Below are 27,322 nucleotides of genomic sequence, written 5' to 3'. Positions count from 1 at the left end.
TAGCACCAATCAATGGTATTTGTGATGCATTTTTGAATGTTCAGTTGACTGAGATTCATGTTTAATGAATAAAAGAGATAATAATAATAATAATAACAACAACAACAACAACAACAACAACAATACGACCAAGTTGCTAAATAATAAGAACACGACCGAGTTGGTCATTGTGTAAAAAATACGATTTACCTGTATCCAAAAAGTCATGGGAATATAAAGTGGAAAAAGTTATAGAAAATGAGAAGGTTAAGATCTTGTGGGACTTTCGAATACAGACAGATCGTCACTTGGAACACAACACGCCAGATATCACAGTTGTCGAAAACCGAAACATACAATTTATTGACATTGCGGTACCAGGAGATGCCAGCGTTGAAGAAAAAGAACTGGAAAAAATCATGAAATACCGCAACCTGGCCATCGAAACTACACGGCTATGGATGAAACATGTAACAGTGATACCCATTGTCATTGGGGCACTTGGTACCCTGTCCAAGAATTTTATAAGATGCATCAACAAATTGCAGCTGTTGCAATAACACCAACAGAACTGTAAAAAACTTGGAATATCGTACATCTTAAGAAGGTACTTGGTACCTAGGACGCTGGCAGCAACCCGTATCAACCATTAACACCAGTCAATGGTATTTGTGATGCATTTTTGAACTTTCAGTTGACTGAGTTTCATGTTTAATGAATAAAGTAAATAATAATAATAATAATAATAATAATAATAATAATAATAATAATGGGCTACAGTACCATGTGGCAGCACATGGCTACTTCATTTGATTTGGGAAGCTAAGCAGGGTCGTGCCTGATTGGTAGCTGGTTGGGTTTTCTTCAGGAAATTCCTTTGTTATATGCTGGATTAGGAAACTGGAGCAAAAAAAACTAGACTGGGAGAAGATACCACTTAGTAGAGTCGCTTGATTGGGAGATGGGAGGAGCATACAAATTTAATAATAAAATAAATGAAGGTAATGTTAGTGTGATCAAGAACATGGCATAGCTGTGTTTACTAGGAATCATGCTGTGCTCTTGAGAATCTCTATTTTTACTTATCATTTGCCCTGCAGTATTTAATAACTTCATCTGTTGAATGTTTAATGAATCCAGATGCTTTGCTGGTAAAAGAGTGTTTTTCAGTGGGATCTGCAGGTTTGCAGAAAGGGCATTGACATTACAGGATATGTTGTACTGCCACATTGGACAGCTGGCTGGCAAAAGTCAATATACTTAGAAGTATCTCGTTCTTTTAATATTAGACAACTTTATATAGTCTAGGCTCTGGCTGGTGGATTATGATGTTTTGCTAAAAAACCCAAAAAGGTAGATTCATTGAAGCGTGCTTGCTCCATGCAGTAGACTTCCTTATAGTTATATATACTTGGTATGTGGAGCTCCATTAGAGATATTCTGCAAAATATGGACATTCTACGGCAGACAAACTAAAAAGGAAACGGTTTATTGGAAATAGGACAATTCTTTTTCGAAGCCAGCTTTCAATCATTGATCAAGATTTTCAGCATAACTTCCCCTAATTTTGTATAGTACTTATGCCCTTTATGTGTGCTTTAAATGGAAAGGATTAGACAAGGGGTGTCAAACTCGCATCATCATGTGATGTATCTGGACTTTTTTTCCCCTTCGCTAAATCAGGCAGGGGTGGGGCTAACACGTGACTAGGGGTGAAATCCAGCAGGTTCTGACAGGTTCTGGAGAACCAGTAGTGGAAATTTTGAGCAGTTCGGAGAACTGGCAAATACCACCTCTGGCTGGCCCCAGAGTGGGGTGGGAATGGGGATTTTGCAGTTTCCTTCCCCTAGAGTGGGGTGGGAATGGAGATTTTGCAGTATCCTTCCCCTGCCATGCCCACTAAGCCACGCTATACCCACCAAGCCATGCCCACAGAACCGGTAATAAAAAAATTTGGATTTCACCACTGCACATGACGCATCGGGCCCATGGGCCACAAGTTTGACACCCCTGGATTAGACTGATAAAATTCAAGAGGGTTGTGGTTTAAAACTAAATCCCACATTTGCATATTTTGAAGACTACCTATCTGATCATTGTAATAGATTATTCATGGATCTCCTTATTTACTGCAAAAAGGTTCTTCTTTATTTGCTGGAGATTAAAATTTTTGATTTTGAATAAAAGAATCCTTTTTATGGTGGTTATTTTGGAACAAAATGACTGGAAATCCATTTTTTAAAAAAAATCAGTGCTCAAATTAGTTAAAGGAGTGAGCCACACAATATTTGGGGAGAGGGAGGAGTAGTTTCTTAAATTTCAGTGAAGGGAGAAGGGGAATACCTTAAATGCCTGGAAATATATGAGTTATATCTTAAAAAATTGAGCTGAACTCTTGCCAGCTGTTTGTAATGGGCTGAATAGTAAAGAATCAGGAATTCCAGGAAGTTTGGAGGAGGAAAAGGAAGGAGGAGGAGGAAGGAGAAGAAGAGGAAGAAAGAGGAGATTGTACAATCTTGTAAATGGAAATTACAAGAACATGGTAAAGTGCCAACACAGCATTTCCATGTTTACACCTGGATGATAGATGAGGTCGTGTATGTTTTCTCAGCTACGGGTGGTAAAAAGGAGGGATATTTCAATTAAACTGTGAATAAATTAGAATTGATTACAAATAGGGCCATTTGTTTATAGCTGGAAGCATGTACCACTTAATCATTGTGGAAAAGAGCCTGAAAGCTAATAAAATGTGTGACAGATTCTTCTGGAATGAAGTAAGGCATAGGAGTGCAAGCAAAGCTGTTTCCATCAACTTCAGCAGGCGGAATTTATTTATTTATTTGCATATTTGTGTATGCTGTCCCCTCCTACAATTCTGGTAAATTTGAAAATGCTTCTAGCAAAACCTGGCACATACATTGCACACTGAACCACACTGAAAGATATCCCTATGTAAGCATAGCATGGGCCTCCAAATTAAATACAATTATTTCTTGTATTTCTTGTACAATTATTTCTTCCTGCTTCTGTACTATTGTCCCTTCTGACTTGAAGACCAGTAGCGAGTTTCAATTTTCGTCGCTACCGGTTTGCTTGCGGACGGGCGCTCATGCGTGCGCACAACTCTTCTGCACATGCACAGAGGTGGGTGGGTGGGTGGGCGGAGCCTTCCTCCACTGACGCTACCGTACCGCTGATCCGGGACGAACCGGTAGCAACCCACCACTGTTGAAGACCCACTAGAAAAAACATGGTTTTAATTGCTTTCTGTAGTGATTACAAAAGGGACAGCCTCAAAGCAAGAGCTATTTCTGAGAAACCTGGATTGTGTACTCCCTCCACTTGATTTCTTGAGGATTAGGGATTCTTAGTCTATTTTAGGCAGACAGAATCTATCTGGGTTGCTTAAAGAGTTATGGCTTGGCAAGTCTGGTGTCTATTAGTCCAGTTGTCTCAAATGTTTCTGGTTGTGTCGACTGGCGGCAGCGGTGTGAGGGGGAGAGGAGATGGTTCCGTGGAAGCAGCTGGAGAGACATTGCCCGCCACTTGTGTGGCCTGATTCCAAATGGATTACCGCCTGGTTCTGGGCCACGGCCTGTGTGTTGGGGACTCCTGATGTCCTGAGAAAGCTGATGGAGTAGTCTGAGGTGAACAGGAGGAAACTTCTGAAGTGTTAAAAGCCTGGTACACAGTCTTACCACCAATATTGGAAAGAAAATTACTGGTAATTATAAGGCTATTGACATACAGCCCCAATGATTAAGAAAAAGGATCAGAGGTGAATATCTTCTTCCATCGATTGTAGGATTTTGTGAATGGATACATATTGCTTCTTTGAGAACCTTTCAAAAGCAGCTGGCGCCTCATTTTTAATGAGCAATCCTAAAAGTCGCTATGATGCCGCCATATATATGATGGGAACGATAGTCAACATACTGTAGAACGAGACTATACAGGCTAAATCGAACCTTATCACACTTTGCTATTCTTAAATCAAATAATTTGCAGAAGACACAATGACCTGACAGTTCCAGGACTCTAATACAGAAGCAAGCAATATTTGTGGGCTAGTGATAGAAATGAAATTTTGGAAGCAGGTCAAAGGCACACTCAGAAAAGACTTGCAATGGTTGATTGTGGTCCCACCATCTTCTCTAGCTTCCCTGGATGGTCCCTACCACCACCAATTTTTTACTCAATCTTATAGACTCTGCCTTCCTTCCTTCCTTCCTTCCTTCCTTCCTTCCTTCCTTCCTTCCTCCCTCCCTCCCTCCCTCCCTCCCTCCCTCCCTTCTTTCCTTCCTTTCTTCTCACAAAGAAGAGGGGATCAAAGCCCCTGAAGGCAGGACAAGAACCAATGGAGAGATCCAACCTCAATCTAAGAAGGAATTTCCTGACAGAACTATTAATCTGTGCAACAAATTGCCTCCAGAAGTTGTGAATGCTCCAACACTGGAAGTTTTAAAGAAGAGGTTGGATAACCATTTGTCTGAAGTGGTATAGGGTTTCCTGCCTAAGCAGGGGGTTGGACTAGAAGACCTCCAAGATCTCTTCCAACTCTGTTATTCTATTCTATTCTATTCTATTCTATTCTATTCTATTCTATTCTATTCTATTCTATTCTATTCTTCCTTCCTCATTTAAAAACAAGGCATAGAGCTGCAAAACCTATTCACTCAAAATTTCTAAAATTGCCTAGGAGATTTCTGAAGATAATAATGCTACAAGTTAGCTTACAATTGCTCACTGCAACGTGCCAGTTTTCCATGGTTATTTTAAAATTTAAATTAATGTCAGGTTAATAATCAGAGAATAATCAGGGACAAAAGGGAATATCTGCTAATCCTCTACTTACTGTTGCTGCAGTAGAAGGCTTAAAGACTTGATCACAATTAATTTTGAAACAAGTTTTCTCTTCCATCCAGTGAAAGAAGTTTTCATAATAATATTTTAAATAGCTTTTTATTCCTTCTACAGATATAACTATTTTTGGTATTTTAGAATTCCACTACCCCAAAAACAGAAAGTGGTGTAATGCTACCTAAATGCATCTCATAATGTGGGTTAATACAAATTATTATTAATAATAATATGCAAATTATTTTACCCCAACAGTTTGTCTACAGGTATCAGAAAAGAATTATAGATGAGTTACCTTGAACACACAGCAGAATAACTGAGATACTTCCATACGTTAATAATTCCACAGATTTAAGGTTTAATATACATAAAACACAAAAGCTTCATGACTATTCAATCAATCAGTGTTAAGCCTGGAGAAAATTTGCTGCCTTGCAGAAAGAATCCTTTGTGAGGAAGCATAATATAGATTTTTAAGAGTAGCATCAAGAGTAGCATCAATTAATTCACCCATCTATATATTTCACTTGCTGTTCCATCTGTGAACATCTATGCTTGATAGTTAATGTATTTTAGATTATAAGAAGGGGATTGAAAGTTAGCTCTTTAGCATTATATTAGAATAAATGTTTTATACCTGCCAGCCTTGATATTCTTTACATCTTAACATTAAGTACCACTAGGTACTTAATCCTTCCAAAAAAAAAAAAAAACACCTCAAGTAAATAACTCCTAAATTCATAATATGAGAGTATTTTGTTGATACTGTAGTAATACGATATCAGAAAGTTAATTTAAGGGGGAGGGGAGATTTGATTTCAGGTCATATTCAACTGTAACCTATAACAAGTAAAACCAATAAAAATCAGTAACTTCAAAAGCTTTAAAAATCGGGCCTTGAGACAGTGGTGAAATCCTCCGGGGTTTGCCACCGGTTTGTTGCTCACGCATGCGTGGTGCATGCCAAACACACGGTGTATGCACGCACGGTGCATGCCAAACACACACCGTGCACGCGCATGCACAGTGCACACCAAACACTCGCTTCGCACAGAAAATGGAGGCTTAAGAAGGTAAGTAGAACAGTGAGGGGGAGACAGCTATGCCGCGGGATTTAGATTTGCTAGAAAGCAGGATTTCCTGCTTTCTAGCGAATATAAATCCCGTGGCACAGCTGATCGTTGGAAATACCGGTTCGCCCGAATCGGTAGCTTTTATCACTACCAGTTTGCCTGAACTGGTACAAACCGGTAGCATTTCACCCTTCGCTTGAAATCTCAGCAATGTGTTTCCATCTGCAGCCAAATTTGACCTTTTTTTTAATTTGGTCCCCTAAATTGCACAATATATAACATTTGAGATTCCCATATAATAAGTTTCTACTTCTGTTCAGTTCTAATAGAAAAGCTTTCAGGATAAAAATGACAGATAATAGGGATATTTCAAAAATTGCTCATTAATGTTTAGATGTTCCACCTTGATGTGAAAGAACTAACTAAGATAGGTTGGGAGTATTTGAAATGTTTGTCCACCAAACACCAGGTGAAATATTTTTGTCAAATGGCATTTCCTATATATTTGTTATCTCATTGGGGGGGGGGGGACTGTATGTATCTCCATACATCTGATGAGATGATGAGAGATTTTCACAAAAGGGACCTTGGTGAACGATTTATTCACATTAAATTTCAGCAGATTCAAACAACTTTAAGCAGATCCACGAGGGGAAGCATATTGTATTTCTTTAAGTAGAACTCATTCATAAATTACAATTCTGAATTTATTTGTTGCTATCTTGGAGATATTTGGGAGTGAACTCTTCTAGGTTATATGTAACAAGAGCCTAGATTTTATCCCAAAGGTGCTTTTATCCCAAAAGGCAACTGGGTTTTCTTGGTTTCAAAACTGAAAAAGCTTTTTAGATGAGAACTGAAACATTTTCAAGGAAAAAACCCAGGAAAATTCAGTTGCCTTTTTGGAAAGTACCTTTGGGACAACCATGACATGGAAGACCACGGGTGTCAAACTTGCGGCGTTATATTGCTGTCACATGACATTTCACGACTTTTTCCCATTCACGCAGCTGGAGTGGGCGTGGCCTGTGCATGACACATCCGGCCCATTGACTGCCAGTTTGACACCTGTGTCAAGTCGAGGCCTACCTGCAATGAATAACACCATATTTCAAAGCTGGTTTTTCCTATAGACACGTTTTAAGAATTATAGTTCAGTTTTTAATATAACCAATGTCTGCAGCATCGGACCAATTTTGGTCTGTAATCTGCGGGCAAATGTTGGTCTGCGATCTTAAAGAATTTGAGAACTTCTGAAATATTTCAGAAAAAAATAAATTGGGAAGCTGTAACAAAAGAATTCTAGTGACTGCTCTGTGTGTGGAAATGGGATTTTAAAAAAATCCTGCGCTATTTTCTTTCTCACAGCATGTAAAGACTACCGGGTTCTCTTTTACACCAGAGCTTCAATTTCCATCTGTGTCTTATTTTGGTAACAGTCAAACCTGCCATCATACAGTTTTCAGCTGACTATGTGAGAACTAACCCTCACGTATAAGATGAATTCTCTTTTGGAATTTCTAATTTAATTACTAGTTCATAATTAACCACTGCAGTACATTTTTAGATGAAGGATTCCTAGCATGAGATCAGATCACAAGAGCTAAGAAAAATGTTTTGGAGTGTGCTTTGCAAATCTGATCCGGAGGCCTTTAAACAAGATCTGGGGTGTGAGAGAAGAGACGAGAAAATAGTGCAAACCCAATTTGGGATATAGGGAAGGGAAGGGAAGGGAAGGGAAGGGAAGGGAAGGGAGGAAGGAAGGAAGGAAGGAAGGAAGGAAGGAAGGAAGGAAGGAAGGAAGGAAGGAAGGAAGGAAGGAAGGAAGGAAGACTAGATCATCTTTTCCAAGTTGATACTTAGATTCCATGATTTCACTGCTGAAAAATACTGAATAGACTGCAACCAGTGGCATCTTTAGCAAAAAAAGAAAATGAAAATGAAGAGAGTCATGTAGGTGAGCAAGACTACATCCCTTTGATCTTTAATTCAATGGATTTTTAAGTGTCCTCTTTCTAAAGCGTGTGCTCCTGACTCCTAAAGGATCAAAGTAGTAGAACATACAATTTATATGTACGAAGGGTCGGTCCAACACTGAAAAGTGGTCTGTCAATCACTTTGGATAATGAGGATCTAAGACGATTCATTTATTTCTGCAAAAATCAATGCTTCGACTCTTCTAAAATGGAGTGGAGCAAAAAGTGTCTTCTTCCTTCCTTGGAGACCAGCATTTAGAGGCCTTGAAGGATCTCTTGACTAATATGCATTTTATAGGTTTGGAAAACGCCCTCTCCTTTTCTTCAGCAGCATTCAAAACTTGCCAGGAAATGAGAGAGAAAAGGAGATCTGTAGAAAGACAGGGATATTCCTTTCATCTCTTGGAAATATTCCATATTATCTGAGTTTAGGGGTTTTGCACCTAGCTGGTAATGTTTCTTCATTGAGCTACGTTCTTTCCCCTAATTGTTAAGAGTCTTCAGACTAGAGATTGCTATCACGTTGTTCTTTGAACATTTCAAGGATTTCCAGTTTTAAAATTGTTTACCTAGATAGAATTCTAAAATTACCAGTTTCTAGTTGAGATGGTGGAAGTGCTAAATAACAAAGTGTGTTTTCCGCTTTTTTTTCTTTCAGTACTTGGAAGGTCCTTACATGGCTGCTAGAAATGTCCATTTCTAAAATCTGTAGCTTTTCTAAACTTTAAGTGTGTTTTACATGGATGACATAGGATCCTAGTGAGAAATGCATATACTTGGATGCAAGGAAAAATTTTCTCCATGCAAATGTCTATGGAAATTCTCACTCATTGTTTCGCATCTTGAATGAGAAGCGAAAAGTCTTCAACGAAAAATCAGAAAGTCCAATTGCCTCTTGAAAAAGCACTTTTGGGACTTTTCTCCATGCAGTATATCTTGAAAAAGAAGATGTTTGATGAATAAGGAAAAAGGTGACTGAGAAGCAGAAAACTTCTTCTCCTTCTTTTCCTTCTCCTTCTCTTCTTCTTCCTCCTCCTCCTCCTCCACCTTCTGTAAACTCATCAGTGTTGCAGAATAAAAGAAAATACGCCTTCTATCCCTTTGCATAATTGCAGAATTCTGTACTTCCATGATGCAGAATGTGGGTCACTTTCGTTTTATTTTTACTGCAGAGGTTTTGTTGGGAAGCCTGATAAAATGACATATCTTAGCTTCAGTAAACAGCCCTACACCAACACTTTTTTTTATAAAAAAAAAATTGATTTATATGCCGCCCTTCTCCGGAGACTCAGGGTGGCTTACAGTGGGTTAAGCAATAGCCTTCATACTTTTGTATATTTATACAAAGTCAGCTTATTGCCCCCACAATCTGGGTCCTCAATTTACCTACCTTAGAAAGGATGGAAGGCTGAGTCAACCTTGAGCCTGGTGAGATTCGAACTTACAGTAATTGCAGACAGCTGGTGTTAATCACAATGCTATCAGTCTACTGAGCCACTAGGCCCTTCAGAATGATTGCAAACAGTTTGCTTTTTTTTTTTTTTTAAAGTGGGGGGGGGATGCTTTGTGTACCTAGTTTAGTAACTGGATAAGAAATCCCAGGGCTGAAGGATGAAATGGCAAGTTGGGAATACATGCTAGAGGAAGTCAGTGGCTGCTCCCAAGAAAACTGCAGGTTTGATCAATGTAATCAGGAGCCATGCTTAGTTCAAAGTCACATTACCTTGTATTTGTACTGCAGGCTGCAGTGAGGTGTGGAAATGGGCAGCCAAGCTTAATGCTTTTACTGAAGCATTGAGAGCATCTACACATCAGGTTGATGCTAAAACAGGAAAACTCAGGTTATGCTTGCTTGGGCAGCCTGTATGCTAAAATTGGAACAATGCAGAGCAGATTAGCATGGCATCTATGCAAGAATGATGTAGTGTTTGGTGGTTGGAACAGTTGGCCTTTTAAGAGGCTTTCCAAGGACTCTGGGAATGAAATGCAGGACAAAGGAGTAAGCCAGAACTAAATCTGATTTAAACTAAATGTTGTTAAAATTATAAATTAAATCCTGTTTTCTATTCTTCCCTGTGTGTTTCATCATTTATCCCCATTTGGCCACCTTAAAAATTCAAGATTTGTTCTTAAAACGCAAAGCAGCGTACAAATGCTTAAATTACAATTCCATGGTAGCATTTTGATTGTTCTATACTGAAATCCTAAAGGCAATAGGAGCAGATAAATAAGGTCTTTTCCCTTTTCTGGTTATTTTGCAGTCAGTCTCAGAATAGACGCTATATAGTGAGTTTGTCCGTTCTTCCATGCTACACTAAAGATATGATTGGGGAAATCTACTGAAAACTTAACAATTGGCTGATCAACTTTGGAATGAAATTTGGTTTTGCGCAGACATAAATGAGAAATTAAAGACTGAGATTAAAGATAGCGGAGGAAAAGATAGAAGATTTTCCCCCCCTTTCTTTTAGATGTTTTGTAGTTTTAAATAACAGAAAAGTACAACGTTTAATTGGGTTTCATGAAGTTCATCTTAACTTATTTCAAGGACCCTTTCTCATGCAAATTATACACCCTTGTTTAAAGCAGGCGGACTTCCTTGTGATGAGTCCTATCAAAATTAGCTTAACACCTGTCTTTGTATCTTCGAGGAGAATAAATATAAAAATAGAGCTGAATTTCCATTTCTGTATATTCTATTCTTTTCCCCTGCCCAATACAAAAAGAAGAAGGTTTTTTTTAAAAAAAAAGTCAGTGCCTCCAGGCTATGATTAAATGAGATTATTAGGGTTGGGTAAATTTTGCTGCATGATTTTAACTGTCAAAGTAGTACCTATTTGCAGTTTGCAAAAGTCTCTGGAGAAATAAATGTATCGGTGTTCAAGCTAGAGAGGAGCGGTAGGAAGAGATATTTAATCTTGGCTTTCTTGACATCAGTTTAGCAGTCGGCACTTTCCAAGTCATTACAGGTTTGCCAAAAGTACCATTAGCTACAATCTGGCTTGAAACTTTTAATGTGTGGGGAGGGGGGGTTGGGGGGGGCGGGTAAAAGCTTTTGCAAAAGTTCGTTGGAATTTAAAAGAAAGTCGGATGTCGCTGAATGCATTAACTTTGAGGCACACTGGAGGAACAACACTTTAAATTGTTGCCTATTTTTATTTTTCTCTTTAGTCTCCTAAATGTTATAAGGTCTCCTTATGTTATAAGGAAGATAAACGTTATGAATTGTCCCTCTTTCTCATTGAATTCATCTTGCTGACCCATAGCTGCACAATATGATTCATTCTTTCCATTCTTTGTCCTTTCCTGGTTGATTAAGAGGATTTTTATTGCCGACTGATTAATCTTGGTGGCTTTGACTGGATATTAGATTTTCTTCTCTCTCGACAAGAAGTTGATGCATTGATTATGAAGCTTCCGGATCAATATACTGTATATCTCAATTGAAAACATAGAACAGTTATGAAATGAACAGCATTAAATTAATTCATTAATTACAGGTTATGTATGACAAAATAAGTCTCCAATGTTTTTTATCCATTTTTCTCTATTCAGATATTTGAAAATAAAATCAATTGTTCAGATGATAGATAGATAGATAGATAGATAGATAGATAGATAGATAGATAGATAGATAGATAGATAGATGAGGATGGGTGGGTGGAAGGTAGGTAGGGAGAGAGAGAGAGAGAGAGAGAGAGAGAGAGAGAGAGAGAGAGAGAGAGAGATATGATAGATAGATGTTTTTGTTTTCAGTCTAGATATATTTCCTGGTGATATCCTATCCAATTATTAACCAAATCATAGCTTTTCTAGTGTTTCAAGATCAGGCAACATTGACAAGTTCTTACTAGTTAAGCTAGGTTTGCATAAATGCATTATAAAATATATCAGAAGTTATTACAATGTTTATCCTATCCTGTCTAAAAGGCATTTTCCACTTTGAAAGTAAAATTCGTAATAAAGGCAAAAAGAATAGACAAAGTTAGGTGCAGGATAGAGTATGCAATCAAAATCAATGGACTAAATTTGTCTATTGATTTTGGTAGACTGCTTTAACCATGGCCCAGCTTGGATTCAAACTACAATCTTTCCAACAACAGTGCTATTTCTACAAAATATAAAATGATTTATTTCTCACAGATCACATCAAGATTTTGTATGATTCAGTTCAATTTATTGAATTAATCACCATTGCCAGGGTTCAAATGACAAGCCAAACCAATATTCATGCTTTAAAAGTGATCATGGAGAAGTTCACCAAACTACTGATTTAAAACCAAACAGAACTCTGCTTGTATAGACCAGTTGTGTAATCCAGAACTGCAATTGGTGATCTTTCCAATGAAAAACAAACCTTGACAGAAAATTATCTGGATCCTGATTTGTTGTGCCAGTGAGTTACTTGTTCTATTCCCAACTGTTTTCTGAAAATGCAGACAGAGAATTCCCTAGTAAGAAGGTTAGCAATAGCAGAAAAAGTAGTGATAAACAACATGTGGTAACATATTCATACTTGTCTGTGTCTGAAAATTAGCCTGTGTTGTTCATAGGATCACAGGACTAAGCTATTTAGACCAGGCTTTCTTAACCTTGGCCACTTTTAATTATGTGGACTTCAACTCCCAGAATTCCCCAGTCAGCCATGCTGGCTAGGAAATTCTAGGCATTGGTCATCATCATCATCCCAATATGCATTTTGAATCAAAAATTCTGCATCTTTTTATTCTATAGGTCATGGGTGAATTTTCTTCCTTCCTTAGTTTTTAAAATAAGAATAAATTGTAAGGTGCTCCTACCATGTACTCTGCTTGAACGCATGGACTCAGAAAACGAATGTATGCATTTTACCTTACTCTTTTTTTTTCTTCTTAATCTTACTTCACCTTTACAGAAGTGAAATTGTCCAGAAATTATTTTAACAACAGATGTTCCCTGCCAGATATTTATATTTTCGTGCGCAATTATCTTGGGATTCATTATTAATTTATTATTTCATTCTCTTTCCCCTTAGATATGATTATCGTGAAATGCTGCACAATGCCACTTTCTGTCTGGTCCCCCGTGGCCGGAGGCTTGGATCCTTCAGGTTCTTGGAGGCCCTGCAGGTAAAAACAATAGACATTTTAGCTCTATTTAAGCTTTTTTTCTCAAGTAAAATTCTGTCTTGGGTAATATTGTGACAGGGAAAGGAAGAGCAGAGCAGAAACTATATTTCAGTGGAATGGCTTGCTTTCAGAAATTGTGGGTGCTTCAACACTGGAGATTTTTAAGAAGAGATTGGTTAGTTATTTGTCCAGAAGAGTATAGGGCAGTGATGGCTAACCTTTTTCGCACTGAGTGCCGAAACTGGAGTGTGCGCAAATGCACGCCAGAGCACCAGAACCCGGAAGAGATCAGCTGGCCAGTGTGCATGCGCATGACAGAACCTGGAAGAGCAACTGGCATTGGTGCGCGTGCCCACAGAGAGGGCTCTCTGGGCCACCTCTGGCACGCGTGCCATAGGTTCACCATCACATGTATAGGGTGTCCTGCTTGAGTAAGGGGTATGATTAGAATAGGGACCTCCAACCCCCGGGCTATGGATTGGTACCGGTCCATGACCTGCTAGGAACTGGGACAGCAGGAGGTGAGTGGCGGGTGAGCAAGTAAAGCTTCATCTTATTTGCAGCTTCCCCCCCACCCCCAATGCTAACATCACTGCCTCAGCTCGGAATGGAATAATTCACAGCCACACTCTCTCCACCGCCTGCTCACTCCAGCCAATTTACCTCAGGTGACTCACCGTGGGGCAACGCGCCCTGCAGGACAATTTGCCACGAGTGAGATACTGTTATTTCCCCAAGCCAGATGCCAGAGGCAAGTGAAACCTCCTCCTCTTTTTTCTCCCTCCCTTCCTCCTCCATACATGATAGAAAAATGTTCACACACATGTACATGGAGAGGAGAGGACATGTGGATTTGCCCTCCAAAAGAGTGTGCCTCCTCCACTCCTTCCCCCGTGTGTTTAGCCGAAGACTGTTGGAGCAGCTTCAGAGAATTGAAAGGGCCCAAGTGAAGAGAGGGAGTGGGGGCTGGAGGAGGAAACTATGCATCTAATTGAGTATATTTACCATAACTATTTCACTGATTGGTGATTAAAAGCGCACCCTCCTGAAAGTTGGAGCTTTCCACTGGTTGATCTGAAGAACTTTGGAAAGGCTTGTAAAGGAGAAAAATAAAAAGACACAACTAAGGGTTCAATAAAAGTTGGCTTTGCATAAGTTCAACATAGAACTACCTTTCCTTCCTTCCTTCCCTCCTTCCTTCCTTCCTTCCTTCCTTCCTTCCTTCCTTCCTTCCTTCCTTCCTTCCTTCCTATCTTTCTTTCTTTCTTTCTTTTTCTTTCTGCTTTTCCCCTTTACAAGCCTCTCTGAAGTTCTTCAGATCAACCAGCAGAAACTCCCAGCTTTCAGGAGGGTTTGCTTTTCATTACCAATCAATGAAATAGTTATGATAAATATACTCAATAGTTGCAGGGAAAAAAACAAGCTCAGGGCAGGCCTCCCACTGATTCTGCATTTATGGCGAGTTGTATAATTATTTCATCATGTATTGCAATGTAATAATAATAGAAATAAAATTAACAACAAATGTAATGTGTTTGAATCATCCCGAAACCTTCCCCCACCCCACCCGGTCTTTGGAAGAATTGTCTTCCACGAAACGAATCAATGGTGCCAAAAAGGTTGGGAACCTCTGGACTAGATGACCTCTAAAAGTCCTTTCCAACTCTGTTCTTCTGCATCCATTCTTCTTCAGGAAAAATTAGCAGAGACTCACAAGAGTTTCTCACCCATCAGGAGATTTTGTTATATTTCCTTAAAGGTGGATTGTCCTAGAGACCATTGGACAAATAGAATTAGAAATATTACTCTGGAGCAAAGATGGTATATTTTTGCTGAAAATATACATCACTTACCATATATTGACTCTCAGAGCCAGAAAACAACATTGACCGATCACATATTCAGAAGATATGCCGTTCCACCAAGAGATTTGGATGTTTTGTTTTATTTTTTTTAACTGAGATGTGCTCATCTGAAGATTTACACTATATTTTTTACACTTCCACTGAAATGGAATGGGAAAACATGTTTCAGTTTTTAGCAGTCCAGTCGATGGGGACTTTGAGGTTTATATGGAGTCACAGGTTTATAAAATTAGCCTAGATTTTTTTTCACTGCACGCTAAACAAGTCTTAAGCGGTCATTTCTGTTTGTTAGACATTCTCTGGGAAAGGAAGCTGCAGGACAATTAAAATGACACAAAATAAAACTATCTACCCACTCCATCCAAGATATGTTTGGGAGAATTATCTTGCTGCTATAACTTCTGTGCTTGACAATGCAGTGATCCACCAGGATTTTATAAAAAAGATACTGAAAATTGCACAGTTAAATATAGAAAGCAGAATTACCCAATTCACACAACATGCATTTCACTTCTTTTTTCCACTATCCCTTAATATCAGCCCTGACTCTTAGGACACCTAACCCTAAGTCTAGTTTATAACAGAATAACAGAGTTGGAAGGGACTTTGTGGGTCATCTGACTTCCAGACTGATATAATGAGGATTAAGGAAAATGCTCAAACCCCAGTTAACCTGGCAGGAGATTTAACAGGGCAGATTAACAGCATTGGAAGGGACCTTGTAGGTCGTCTAGTCCAACCTCCCATCCAGGCAGGAGACCCTATACCAGTGACAGCTAACCTTTTCCAGACTGAGTGCTCAAAGCGTGTGTGCGCCCAAACCCCCAAAATGCAAAGCGCACATGCATCCCATCCCCGCGCATGTGTGGTCCCACCACACGGTCCCTGCCCCCGCGCATGTGCGTGCCCCCCCCCACGATCCCCGCCACTATCACTATCCTTAGAGAATCACTGAGAAACTATCCCTAAAATCAGTTTTTGGCCCTGAGTCAAAGGAGACCTAGCCCTGACCCTAAGGCTGTTCCTAACCCTACTTTCATTTTCATTGGCAATGGAATTTTCCTATGCATTTTCCTGTAGTTGACAAAGAAATCAGAACAAAAGCTGTCAGAATGTCTTTTCTTAGAGAATCTCTAAGAATCCATCTCCTACATCAATTCTTGTCTCTGATTCCAAGCAAACACAACCCTAACCTTAACACTTACCCTACCCCTAATACTACTTTTCTTTTCATTGTCAATCATATTTTCCCATGTAATTTACTCTGCTCCACAAAAAAGTCCAAACGAAAAGCTGTAACCTTCACTATCCTTAGAGAATTTCTAAGAATCTATCTCAGACATCAGTTTTTGATCCTGTTTCCAGTGAGACCTAACCCTAACCCTAATTTCAATTGGCAACGGCAATTCGTAATCAGATTTTCCCATGTATTTTTACTGTGGTCCACACACAGGTTTGAACGAAAAGCTGTCATGTTCTCTTTCATTAGACAACCTCTAAGAATCTATCCCTAGCTTAGTTTTCGGCCCTGACTTCAAGGGGACCTAACCCTATCCCTAATGCTTAACATATTTTCATTTTCATTGGCAATGACATTTTCCCAACTGGCAGTCAGAAGGCATGATGGAAATTCTTTAATTTCACAACATATAGACAGATTTAACCATAGTTTCAATTGAGAAAATGTGACAATCCTAGACTAGGCCAAATCCAAAAATGCCAGGAATTTCTAGAAGCCTGGCACTCTGACAAATCAGCCACCAATAGACACATAGACATTAACAACATTTATTATTGTTGTTGTTGTTAGTTGCAAAGTCGTGTCTGACCCATCGTGACCCCATGGACAACGTTCCTCCAGGCCTTCCAGAGACCATTTAAATTCACACCGACTGCTTCAGTGACTCCATCCAGCCACCTTGTTCTCTGTCGTCCCCTTCTTTTTTTGCCCTCAATCTTTCCCAGCATTAGGCCCTTCTCCAGTGAGTCCTTCCTTCTCATTAGGTGGCCAAAGTATTTGAGTTTCATCTTCAGGATCTGGCCTTCTAAAGAGCAGTCAGGGTTGATCTCCTCTAGGACTGACCGGTTTGATCGCCTTGCAGTCCAAGGGACTCGCAGGAGTCTTCTCCAGCACCACAGTTCAAAGGCCTCAATTCTTTGGCGCTCAGCCTTTCTTATGGTCCAACTGTCCAACAACATCTATAGACTATTCAAAAGAGACAAGCAACCAGCCCAAAAGAGAAAAAGACTCCAGTTCCCCTCCACCAGTAATCAGCACTCAGATCAGCATAGATTAACTCCAAGGTCAATTTCAGACCAACAATCAAGTACGCAATACCCCAATCAAGAAATTGCCAGAGAGCCATCAGTAAACAGCCCAACCAAAATATCTCTAAGACTGGCTCCACCCACCCAAAAAGGCAAGATGCCAGAATATAAACTAACATGTTACCTAGTTAGGGTAATGAAATGTCTGCAAGAAAACAAGCAAGCTCAGAGAGCACCAAGGATCCCTCATTTCAACCCTGAGCTACAAATATTCTCTTTTAGTAGGACCCAGATTGTTGGGGGCAATATGCTGACTCTGTAAACTGCTTAGAAAAGGCTGTAAAATACTGTGAAGCGGTTTATAAGTCTAAGCGCTACCCTGTTTCCCCAAAAATAAGATAATAAGCCCAATTGGGCTTTTGAGCACATGCACTAAAATAAGCCCCCCCCCCTTGAAAATAAGCCCTCCCGGAAAATATTTAACTGCATGCACAGCCGGTCCCAGCCATTTCCTCTGGTTAGGGTTAGGGTAACAGAGCTGGAAATCAGGTAAGATGGCAAGAGGAGCCTCGTCTTGCTCCACGTGCCCCAAAATAATAAGACCTCTCCGAAAATAAGGCCAAGTGCTTATTTCTGGGTTCTTTTCATTGAACTAGACTTACCCAATTCCTGCAACTGTTCTTCATATGTGATTAATTTAAACTGTCCACCCCTTACATTTTTTTATGCAGGCTGCCTGTATTCCTGTGATGCTCAGCAACGGATGGGAACTTCCATTCTCTGAGGTGATTAATTGGAATCAAGCTGCCGTCATAGGAGATGAGAGATTGTTATTACAGGTAAGAGGTGGGTGAATGGCGGGAAAACAGTGGCCTTCATCCAGTTGGCAACAGCAGCCATCTTCTCTACTTTCAGGAAAGATATATCCAAAGGTCATGGCCATAAAAGAGATTTTTATCGGGCAGGCTTTGTCTGTGTCATTGTGAATATTAACTCATTTAATAAAGCATTATTCACTTTCTGACATGAAGGTCATTCCAGCTTCCAAATGTCTTGGTTAAAAATGTAGCAGCATCTGATATTTTTTTCATATACTGTAGGTGCGTGGAAGAGCTCAAGTTGAAAGCTCTTGCCATACAAATGTGATTTGCAGTGTCAAAATATTTTTAATTCTGATACTTCTCATCCTAAATCAGAGATCGGGCAACCTATCCTGTTTCCCCCAAAATAAGACATTCCCTGATAATAAGCCCAATTGGGCTTTTGAGTACATGGCAATAAGGCCAAGCGCTTATTTCAGGGTTCAAAAAAAATATAAGACAGGGTCTTATTTTCGGGGAAACACAGTACATATGATTCTCACATGTGTTTATCTGTAATTCTGAGCTCTTTCTAAATTCAGCTTGTAAATACCCTGTTTCCCCGAAAATAAGACATCCCCTGATAATAAGCCCAATTGGGCTCTTGAGCGCATACGCTAAAATAAGCCTCCCCCCGAAAATAAGCCCTCCCCGAAAGTATTTAAATGCAGAGCTGGAAATCAGGTAAGATGGCAAGAAGAGCCCCATCTTGCTCCACGAGCCCCAAAATAATAAGACCTCCCCAAAAATAAGGCCAAGCGCTTACTTCGGGGTTCAAAAAAATATAAGACAGAGTCTTATTTTCGGGGAAACACGGTATTAAAAAGCACTCAAGATACATATTTAAACTTCATGCTTTACTGTTGAAATATCTACAGTATTTTATGAGCCTTTACAATGTTACAGAAGATATAAATTGCTTTGAGCCATGAAATTTGAAAAGTGCGACATTAGGTAGATAACTAAGTTCTGATCCATATTTGATTGATTGATTGATCACATATATAAGGCTGTCCATCTCACAGGAATGACTCTGGGCGGTGTAATATTAATCCAAGAGAATGATGTAGATTACTTTATGACATATAGAAGTGTACTAAAATCAAGGTCCTCAGTTATTTCTATATGAGACTTTTCCAATCTCTTCTCTTTCTCTTAACTTTGTCTTCCCCACCAAATACTTTCCAGATACGCTTAAGGGCTTGGAAATCCTTCCTTGCTTTAAGAAGAGTCATAGACATTACAGCTGGAAGGCACCAGATTGGGAAAGGCAAATGCAATTTAGAATAGAATAGAAATATAGAGTTGGAAGGGATCTTGGAGGTCTTCTAATCCAACCACCTGCTTGGGCAGGAAACCCTACACCACTTCAGACAAATGGTTATCCAACATCTTCTTAAAAACTTCCAGTGTTGGAGCATTCACAACTTCTGCAGGCAAATTGTTCCACTTATTAATGGTTCTAACTGTCAGGAAATTTCTCCTTAGTTCTAAGTTGCTTCTCTCCTTGATTAGTTTCCATCCATTGCTTCGTGTCCTGTCTTCAGGTGCTTTGGAGAATAGCTTGACTCCCTCTTCTTTGTGGCAGCCCCTGGGATATTGGAACACTGCTATCATGTCTCCCCTAGTTCTTCTTTTCTTTAAACTAGACATACCCGGTTCCTGCAACTTTTCCTCATATGTAAAAAAAAAAAAAATGCTTTTAAAAGGCTCTGACAATCCCAGCTGAGCCACGCGATCATCAGAGGCTTTTTTTTTTTAACTTTTAAAAGCATTTTTTCTACAACCTCTTCGGCCAAATAGGTTGTAGAAAAAATGCTTTTAAAAGTTAAAAAAAAAAGTGTCTGATGATCGTGCGGCTCAGCTGGGCATGGGGGTGGGCAGGGATTTTTGCTACTAGTTCTCTGAACCACCCGCCACTATTGCTACCGGATTAGGCGACCCAGTCCAAACCGGGAGCATTTCAACCCTGCTTGTGACCAGTCCTCACACTTACAATTATCGCAGCATCCCCGTGATCACATGACCAAAATTTGGCAACCAGCATGTATTTACCAGAGTTGCAGCATGCAGGGCTCATGGGATCAACATTTGCTCATAAAATACTGCAGATATTTCAACAGTAAAACCATGAAGTTTAAATATGTATCTTGAGTGTTTTTTAATATTTACAAACTGAATTCAGAAAGAGCTCAGATAAACACATGTGAGAGTCATATATCGGTTGTCCCAAACACTGATTTAGGCTGAGAAGTATCAGAATTATAAATATTTTGCTCGCTAGTATTTTGACAAGCAAAGACAATAGGGGAAACTGAAGTTACTAAACGACCGTGTGACTCACTTAACAATCATGGTGTTGTGGCCCGTCAGTGGCCTGTGCGGATTGTAGCTGATTCTGACAGCGAGGAGGCTGGTGTGGTGTTGCGCCAGCAGCCTGTGCAGTTGGCACACAAGTCAGACAATGAGGAGGCTGGAAAAGATGTGGTGGCAGGGTGGCAGGGATTCAGCCAGGGCTTTCAGAACCTCCAGAAGCTCCTTTAAGTGAAGAGGACGAAGAGGAGGAGCCTCGTCTCGATGCACGGGTGCACAGAGCGGCCAAAAGGCAGGAGTGGCTCCTCAGGAGGAGGTCTCCTTGAGAGTAAGACTTGGGGTTAATTGGCCACTTCCTTAGCCTATTTAAGGAGGAACGCCGACTGAAGCAATTTGGAGGGAACAACTTTAGTTCCCTCTACTTCGTGTCTGGATTCTCTGCAAATTGCTTCTGGGCTTTCTGCCAACCCTCGTAAGATTGTGATTACTTTATCTTTGGTTTCTTGTAGGCTGTTAAGAAAGTTTCTTAACAGCCTTTGTTTTGAAAAAGACTGAGTTATTTTAGAAAATTAAGTTTTGTACAAACTTTGTATGTGCTGTGTTCTATGGGATCCATAGCTGGGGCAGAACAAATGGTGAAAAAGTCATAAACTTCAGTGCGACTCACCTAACGAACTATGTTGCTAAGCAGTGGAAATTCTGCTTCTAACTGTGGTCGCAAGCCAAGGACTAAACTTGCGCTTCTACCAGTGAGAAAACGCTCATCCGTGGAGAGAGTCATTTCTGGCTTAAGCCCACTGCTCTTTTGAAAGAGTGCTTCTGGATTCAAAGTTACTCTCCAATTTGCTAGATAGAAGGAGGAGGGAGAAAGGGGAGATGCCTCTGAGACCCTTTTAATGGGAGACTTCAAGGAATCAACCTGGATTCCTACCCATGCAAGGCACGTGCCGTACTGCTACGGGTGCGACCAATATATTTAAGGTCGTTTGTCAACCAACGGACAGGAAAGAGACTAATGATATGCTGCTGTTCCTTGCCCAACCAATAGCCAAAGCAGGATGTGGTTTTTTTTCCATTTTCATCCAATTGTAACCTTCAGTTTCTATGGCTCTACTCTAGAGCAGGGGTATCAAACTCAATTTCATTGAGGGCCGCATCAGGGTTCTGTTTGACCTGGGGGGGGGGGGCATGGCCATCTCAACGTCACTCGTGTTGGGGGCACCTGTGGTGGCCAAGTGCTAAGGCAGGACTTCCCTCAGACCCACATTTTTACGGGCAAAAATGTAAAGAAAAATCTACACCCTGCCTGCCTGACATATTTAGCTGCCGAAGGTAAGAGAGGAGAAGGCTGTGCAGCATTCCAAATATCTGTGAATGTCCCTTCCCTCCCAAGAGTACATTAATATTCTGATCTTTGTTGTTTCCTGTAATGCAGAATTGATTATCTTCACAGCTGCTTCCCTTACTAGAACAGATACTATACTATTATTAACAGTGGTTTTTAAAGAGCTGGCGTGAAGCCTAAATGTCTGCTTTGGGAAATGTTTTTGTTGCATTACAGTTTTTCATCTCCCAGTTTAGATGCACGCGGATGTTTTTATTTACATATTCTCCATACTGTCATGCTGCTCTGGCTTCAGACAGGCTGAAGCCACTTTTCTCTGTTGTCATTTTAGCACTGCTTTTTTCTCCTTCCGTGTTTATTGTATCGGTGGCCTGCTATTTAAGCATCATCCTGTCCTAATCATTCTCTTCAGCCATCTTGTAAGCCAAGAGATGAATAGCAAATAGCCAAATGAAATTTAAAACGGAAGCCCTAGTTTGTGTTGTAAGTGAGCCAACATGTAAAAATAGGCTTTAGAACAGAGGTCTTCAAACTTGGCAGCTTGAAGACTTGGGGACTTCAATTCCCAGAATTCTCCAGCCAGCATAGCTGGCTGGAGAATTCTGGGAATTGAAGTCCCCAAGTCTTCAAGCTGCCAAGTTTGAAGATCTCTGCTTTAGAAAATACAGGCAGTTCGTCCAACCACCACAATTGTGACTAGAATTTCCCTTGCTAAGTGAAGCGGTTGTTAAGTAAGCCGCACCTGTTTTATGATCTTTTCCCCACAGTTATTAGGAAAATCACTGCAGTTGTTAAATGAACTTATGGTCATTAAACAAATCCAACTTCTCCCATTGACTTTGTTCATCGGAAGTCAATTGGGAAGGTTACTTCAACCGTTATAAATACCTGCTGGTAGTCAAGTGCCCAAATTTTGATCATGTGACCATCGGGATGCTGCTGTACCATGTGAGGACTGGTCATAAGTCACTTAATACTGTTGTAATTTTGAACAGATGCTAAACAAATGGCTGTAATTTGGGGACTACCTGTATTCTAAGATTGCCTCTCTTCACCTCGCCACAAAACTTTGAAGATATCAATGGCTCGGTTTCACCCACTGTTCTTTTCGTATGCAGAAACAGATAAAAAGATTTATCTCAAAAGATTGGAAGAAAAACAATGAAATGCAGTCAATTAGACATAATGCAAATCTTTTTTTTATTTATTTGAATTTATTAGCCCCCTCTCCCAACTCCAATGGACATATAACAATGATTGCCTAAAATGTAAAAGTTGCCAAAACAAAATTTACCTGAAAATTCATACATTCATGTCAATTTATATATTCAGAAGATTTCTTTGCTGGGCGCCTTACAAAACCAATTAAATAGCCTGATTTAAAAAAAAAATAAACTGCAATCCTGAATGGATTAAGTAATGAATAGCTCCCATTGAAAAGATAGGGTATTAGGACCAAATATTGCACAGTTAAAAGTTTATTGTATACATCATATGACGTAGGCTCTTGAAAAGGTAGCTAACCTATTTTAATCTTATCAGTAAATGGGATATATATCTTTTCTGCATAATAATAATAAAGAATTTTATTTCCATATTTCCTACCTTTCTTTCCTTATGTAGGCTATCTTTCTCTCCGTGCTCACTCCGGTAAAATAAGTGTTCAATCAAAAACCACCTAGTGAGCTTCAGGTTTAAATTCAGGATTTGAACCTGAAGTCTTTGCAGTTCTGGAATGAGAATTAATCACGTTGGTTCCCTGGCTGTATTTAGAGTATGAATACATTTAGCCTCCTATTCAGCCCACATCATTTAATTAATTATTTTATTTCTTAAGTTAAACCAACCTTGCTAAAAAGGGACGCAATGGCTCAGTGGCTAAGACGTTGAGCTTGTCGATTGAAAGGTCGGCAGTTCAGCGGTTCGAATCCCTAGTGCCGCGTAACGGAGTGAGCTCCCATTACTTGTCCCAGCTTCTGCCAACCTAGCCGTTCGAAAGCAAGTAAAAAATGCAAGTAGAGAAATAGGGACCACCTTTGGTGGGAAGGTAACAGAGTTCCGTGTGTCTTTGATGTTTAGTCATGCCAGCCACATGACCATGGAGACGTCTTTGAACAGCGCTGGCTTTTCGGCTTTGAAACGGAGATGAGCCCCCTAGAGTCAAGAACGATTAGCACATATGTGCGAGTGGAACCTTTACTTTTACCTCGCTAAAGACCTCTCACGCTTTCAAGAAAATGTAAAGCCAACCTTAAAACTAGAAATAATAAAAAGCTCCAATGTGAAAGAATTAAAATGAATTACGCAAAGCCTGTTTTGGATATTTTAGGCTTCAAGTGTAATGGAGAATGAATCCCAAAGAACTTAGACTAGGCCTTGAGTCTCCATTCATTATCTCAGTCTCAGGTTACATAGAAAAGGTGTTTTCAAGAGGTCTGGAACAAAGCCATATAAAGTTTTAACAATAATGACCATTAGTTTCCATTTCACTCAGGAAAAAAAAATTGGCAAGCAGTACAGTGCATTTAACCCAAGTATAATGTGGTTTCTTTCAAGCGGTGTGGTGGCCTAGAGGTGGAGCTCTTGCCTCACAATCAGGAGGCTGTGAGTTCAATCCTAGCTAGGGGCAGATATTTCTCTCTATGGGTGCAAAAAGAAAATATTTGCTGTGCTCTCCACATAGGCATCAGGAAGGGCATCCAGCCAGTAAACGCTCTGCTCCATCCAGTCGCCACGACTCCATCCCAATGCAAGGGATTACAGGGTCATTAAAAGAAAAAAAAAATGTTTCTTTCAATTCTTTAGGAATCCAACCAGCTGCTGTGTTCTCTGCTAGACAGAACCAGTCTATGTAGTGTGCCTTACCTTTGATAGCTCATCAATACCCTCATCATTTTAAGGATATGTTCCATCCAGGAAAGAGTTTCCTAGCTCCACTTTTTTTTATTATTATTATTTATATGCTGCCCTTCTCCGGAGACTCAGGGCGGCTTACAATGCATTAAGCAATAGCCTTCATACTTTTGTATATTTTATACAAAGTCAGCTTATTGCCCCCACAAACCGGGTCCTCATTTTACCTACCTTAGAAAGGATGGAAGGCTGAGTCAACCTTGAGCCTGGTGAGAATTGAACTCGCAGTAACTGCAGGCAGCTGGAAGCTAAATACTACCTTTAACAGTAGCATTAGTCTGCTGCGCCACTTTAGAAAATCAGAAAGGGATCCCCATCCAGTAGCATTTCCCAGACTGTTGTTTTGAGGAGAGAATAATTCCATTTAAAATCAGGAGAGCCACAACTTCTCCAGAATTCTGATCCCTTAAAATGTGTACCTCCATCATGCCCGGATTCTGTTTCAATTTATTATCAGCATCTAGGTAATGGGTAAGTATAGTCATGTTATAGAAAAATACATTTGGTTCCAGCAGAATATTGATATCTCCCGATGTTCTTTCTCATTGATTCCATGTAGACACTTAAAAATGGTGGAAGACAGAATGGGCTCAGTCCTTGATCTAAAGGACTCCATCCACTCAACTGCTTCTGTTTTAAGAAAGTTAAACTATCTGAAATCTTCCTTCTAGATTTGTCAAATAATCCATAAGGATATCATGATATCAAAAGATTTGAACCCTTTCCCTGACAGCCTTCAGACAAAGATCATCGTGAGGAAAACCAATAACATCTCAACCCTGTAATCTCCTTTAAAACTGTTTTGAAATGGGTTAAGATTTTGCAACAGAATTATAGTGAAGACTTTACAAACTTCTCCTACATCTCATTCCCAATTGCCATGTTATTTGAACCCAGCACACTAAGCTTCATGTTAACTGAGATTAACAAGGAGGTGCCATAAAAAGTTACCTAAAGAGATAAAACCAAAAATAAGCGAACTTGAGACTGATTTACAAAGCTGGTATGTTTAGCCTTGTTAAGATTCAGCCGCAGTAGTTTCAGCAGCTGTGTGTAAAGTACAGGCAGAGACGCCTCTGAAATAATCTTCTTGGTCAAACAAGAAGAAAAGAAGAGAAGGGAAATGGTTATGTTCATTCATGAATCTCTAAACCGATATTTAGAGCCATATTCATTGTCTTGGGCAACGTTTCCCAGAAGTCATTTCATCACTAAACAGCAGCTGTGAAAACCTACATTTTTTCACTAAAGCATTGTTTACTATAAAGAGTAACAAAAACCGGGGTGTCAAACTGGGGGGCCAGAGTGGGTGTGGCCAGCTCAACATTACTCATGTCGAGGGCACGAGTACTCTGCCAGAGAAAACGGGCTCCTGAGCTCCCCTTTCGGCTGCAACGGCATCCTGCAACCCTCTGCCAGCGAAAACAGAACTCAGGAGGACCTGCTTGTAGCCCTCCCAAGCTCTCTTTTCGCTGGCAGAGGCATCATAGGTTGGTCCTTCGCTGTTTCCAGGGCAGCCCCGCGGGTCAGATCTAAGCACCCCACGGGCCGGATCTGACCCCTGGGCCTTGAGTTTGATACCCCTGCTCTAAACAGTCATTCAACAAGTCTCATTCATTGAATGAGTCTGGGTTCCATTTAAATGTAGTGGATAAGTCTTGCTCCTTACAGTACGAGGTCTATATTCCTTATGAAGCACTTTCAAGCCATAGCCTACACATTTCAGTGATTCCAGTATTGGCTTGGTCCAGGAAGATCTTCATATCACCAATAGATAAAGATACGATTACTTCAATGTTGACTTCTATGACTAATCGCTGTGTTCTTGCATTGGTATTGATGATTGTAATGTAATGTGAGAAAGACCTTGGGGAGGGTGAAGAAGAAATGCTGCCTAAGGAATGGTCAGTTAAGGGAAGCCATAGTCTGCATTGGACAATGGAAGTAGAAAGAGGTTCCAAAGGGACTCTCCCTAGCTTTTCAGGCTGTGAAGGAGAGGGCAGAATATTGGTACTTCAAAGATTCTTCTACTGTCACCTTAAAATGAAATAGAATTAGAATCATCTGCTCATGTTTCCTATATGATCTACCTGGGAAGCTTGACTGTGGGTCTCGTATTCCCATTTTTAGTTTTCTTGTGAACCTTGTTTTAATATAGATTTACAGATTGTTAAAATGATTGCCTATTGGCCTTCTTCCACATTCAACAGAGCTGCTGATTGGTGCCATCTTTGCATGAAGCATCATATATGGAATTTCCATCCATCTTGGGAGACCCCGTTTGGCTCCTGCTTCAGAGAAAACACTAACAAAAATTTGCAATGCTCTCCTTGGAGCTACAAGACAGCTTACCATAGGACACCTTGGCTTCTTCTCATGCCCTTGATGAACCAATGAATGAAAATAGCATGTCCTCTGCCTCCTGCTTTGGGAGTAGCTTGCTGAAAAGAGCACTGACCAACATGGGATACACCTCAGCAATTTAGACAAAACCGGGTATTAAGCGGAAAGGCTTTGTTAACTCTGCAAAGTAGTCCAGACTGTTCTGACATAGGCTTCCTGAGTCCATAAAACACACGAGTAGTCCCAAAAATCTCTTTTATTTCAAAGCTGTGAATTCTGTTCATTCACAGATGAGTCCCAAATAGTTGTAAAGAGTCCTTCAGGATAAGGCTGATAATCACCCACCTTTATCTCCCTTGACACGCTGCCAAAGACCTAATTGGCAAAGCCACACGGAGTCCAGAATCAAACAGAGCTTC

The 27,322-nt window shown here is 40.1% G+C and overlaps 1 protein-coding gene and 1 non-coding gene across 2 annotated transcripts in view; both read left to right on the top strand.

The window, feature by feature from the left end:
- Positions 1-27,322, top strand: part of EXT1 (exostosin glycosyltransferase 1) — a 325,779-nt gene that overhangs the window by 258,385 nt on the left and 40,072 nt on the right. The window contains exons 2-3 of the mRNA XM_034422214.3: positions 12,903-12,996; positions 17,861-17,968. Coding sequence (XP_034278105.1) covers positions 12,903-12,996; positions 17,861-17,968 — 202 coding nt within the window. The remainder of the gene's footprint in view (positions 1-12,902; positions 12,997-17,860; positions 17,969-27,322) is intronic.
- LOC148114956 (U6 spliceosomal RNA) lies at positions 9,733-9,841 on the top strand. The gene has a single exon (XR_015733639.1). It is a non-coding gene; the product is annotated as a U6 spliceosomal RNA (small nuclear RNA).

Source organism: Pantherophis guttatus, chromosome 3, assembly GCF_059756535.1.
Source record: "Pantherophis guttatus breed Tessera chromosome 3, ASM5975653v1, whole genome shotgun sequence".
Taxonomy (NCBI): Eukaryota; Metazoa; Chordata; class Lepidosauria; order Squamata; family Colubridae; genus Pantherophis; species Pantherophis guttatus.
This window is presented reverse-complemented; position numbering and strand designations above follow the sequence as displayed.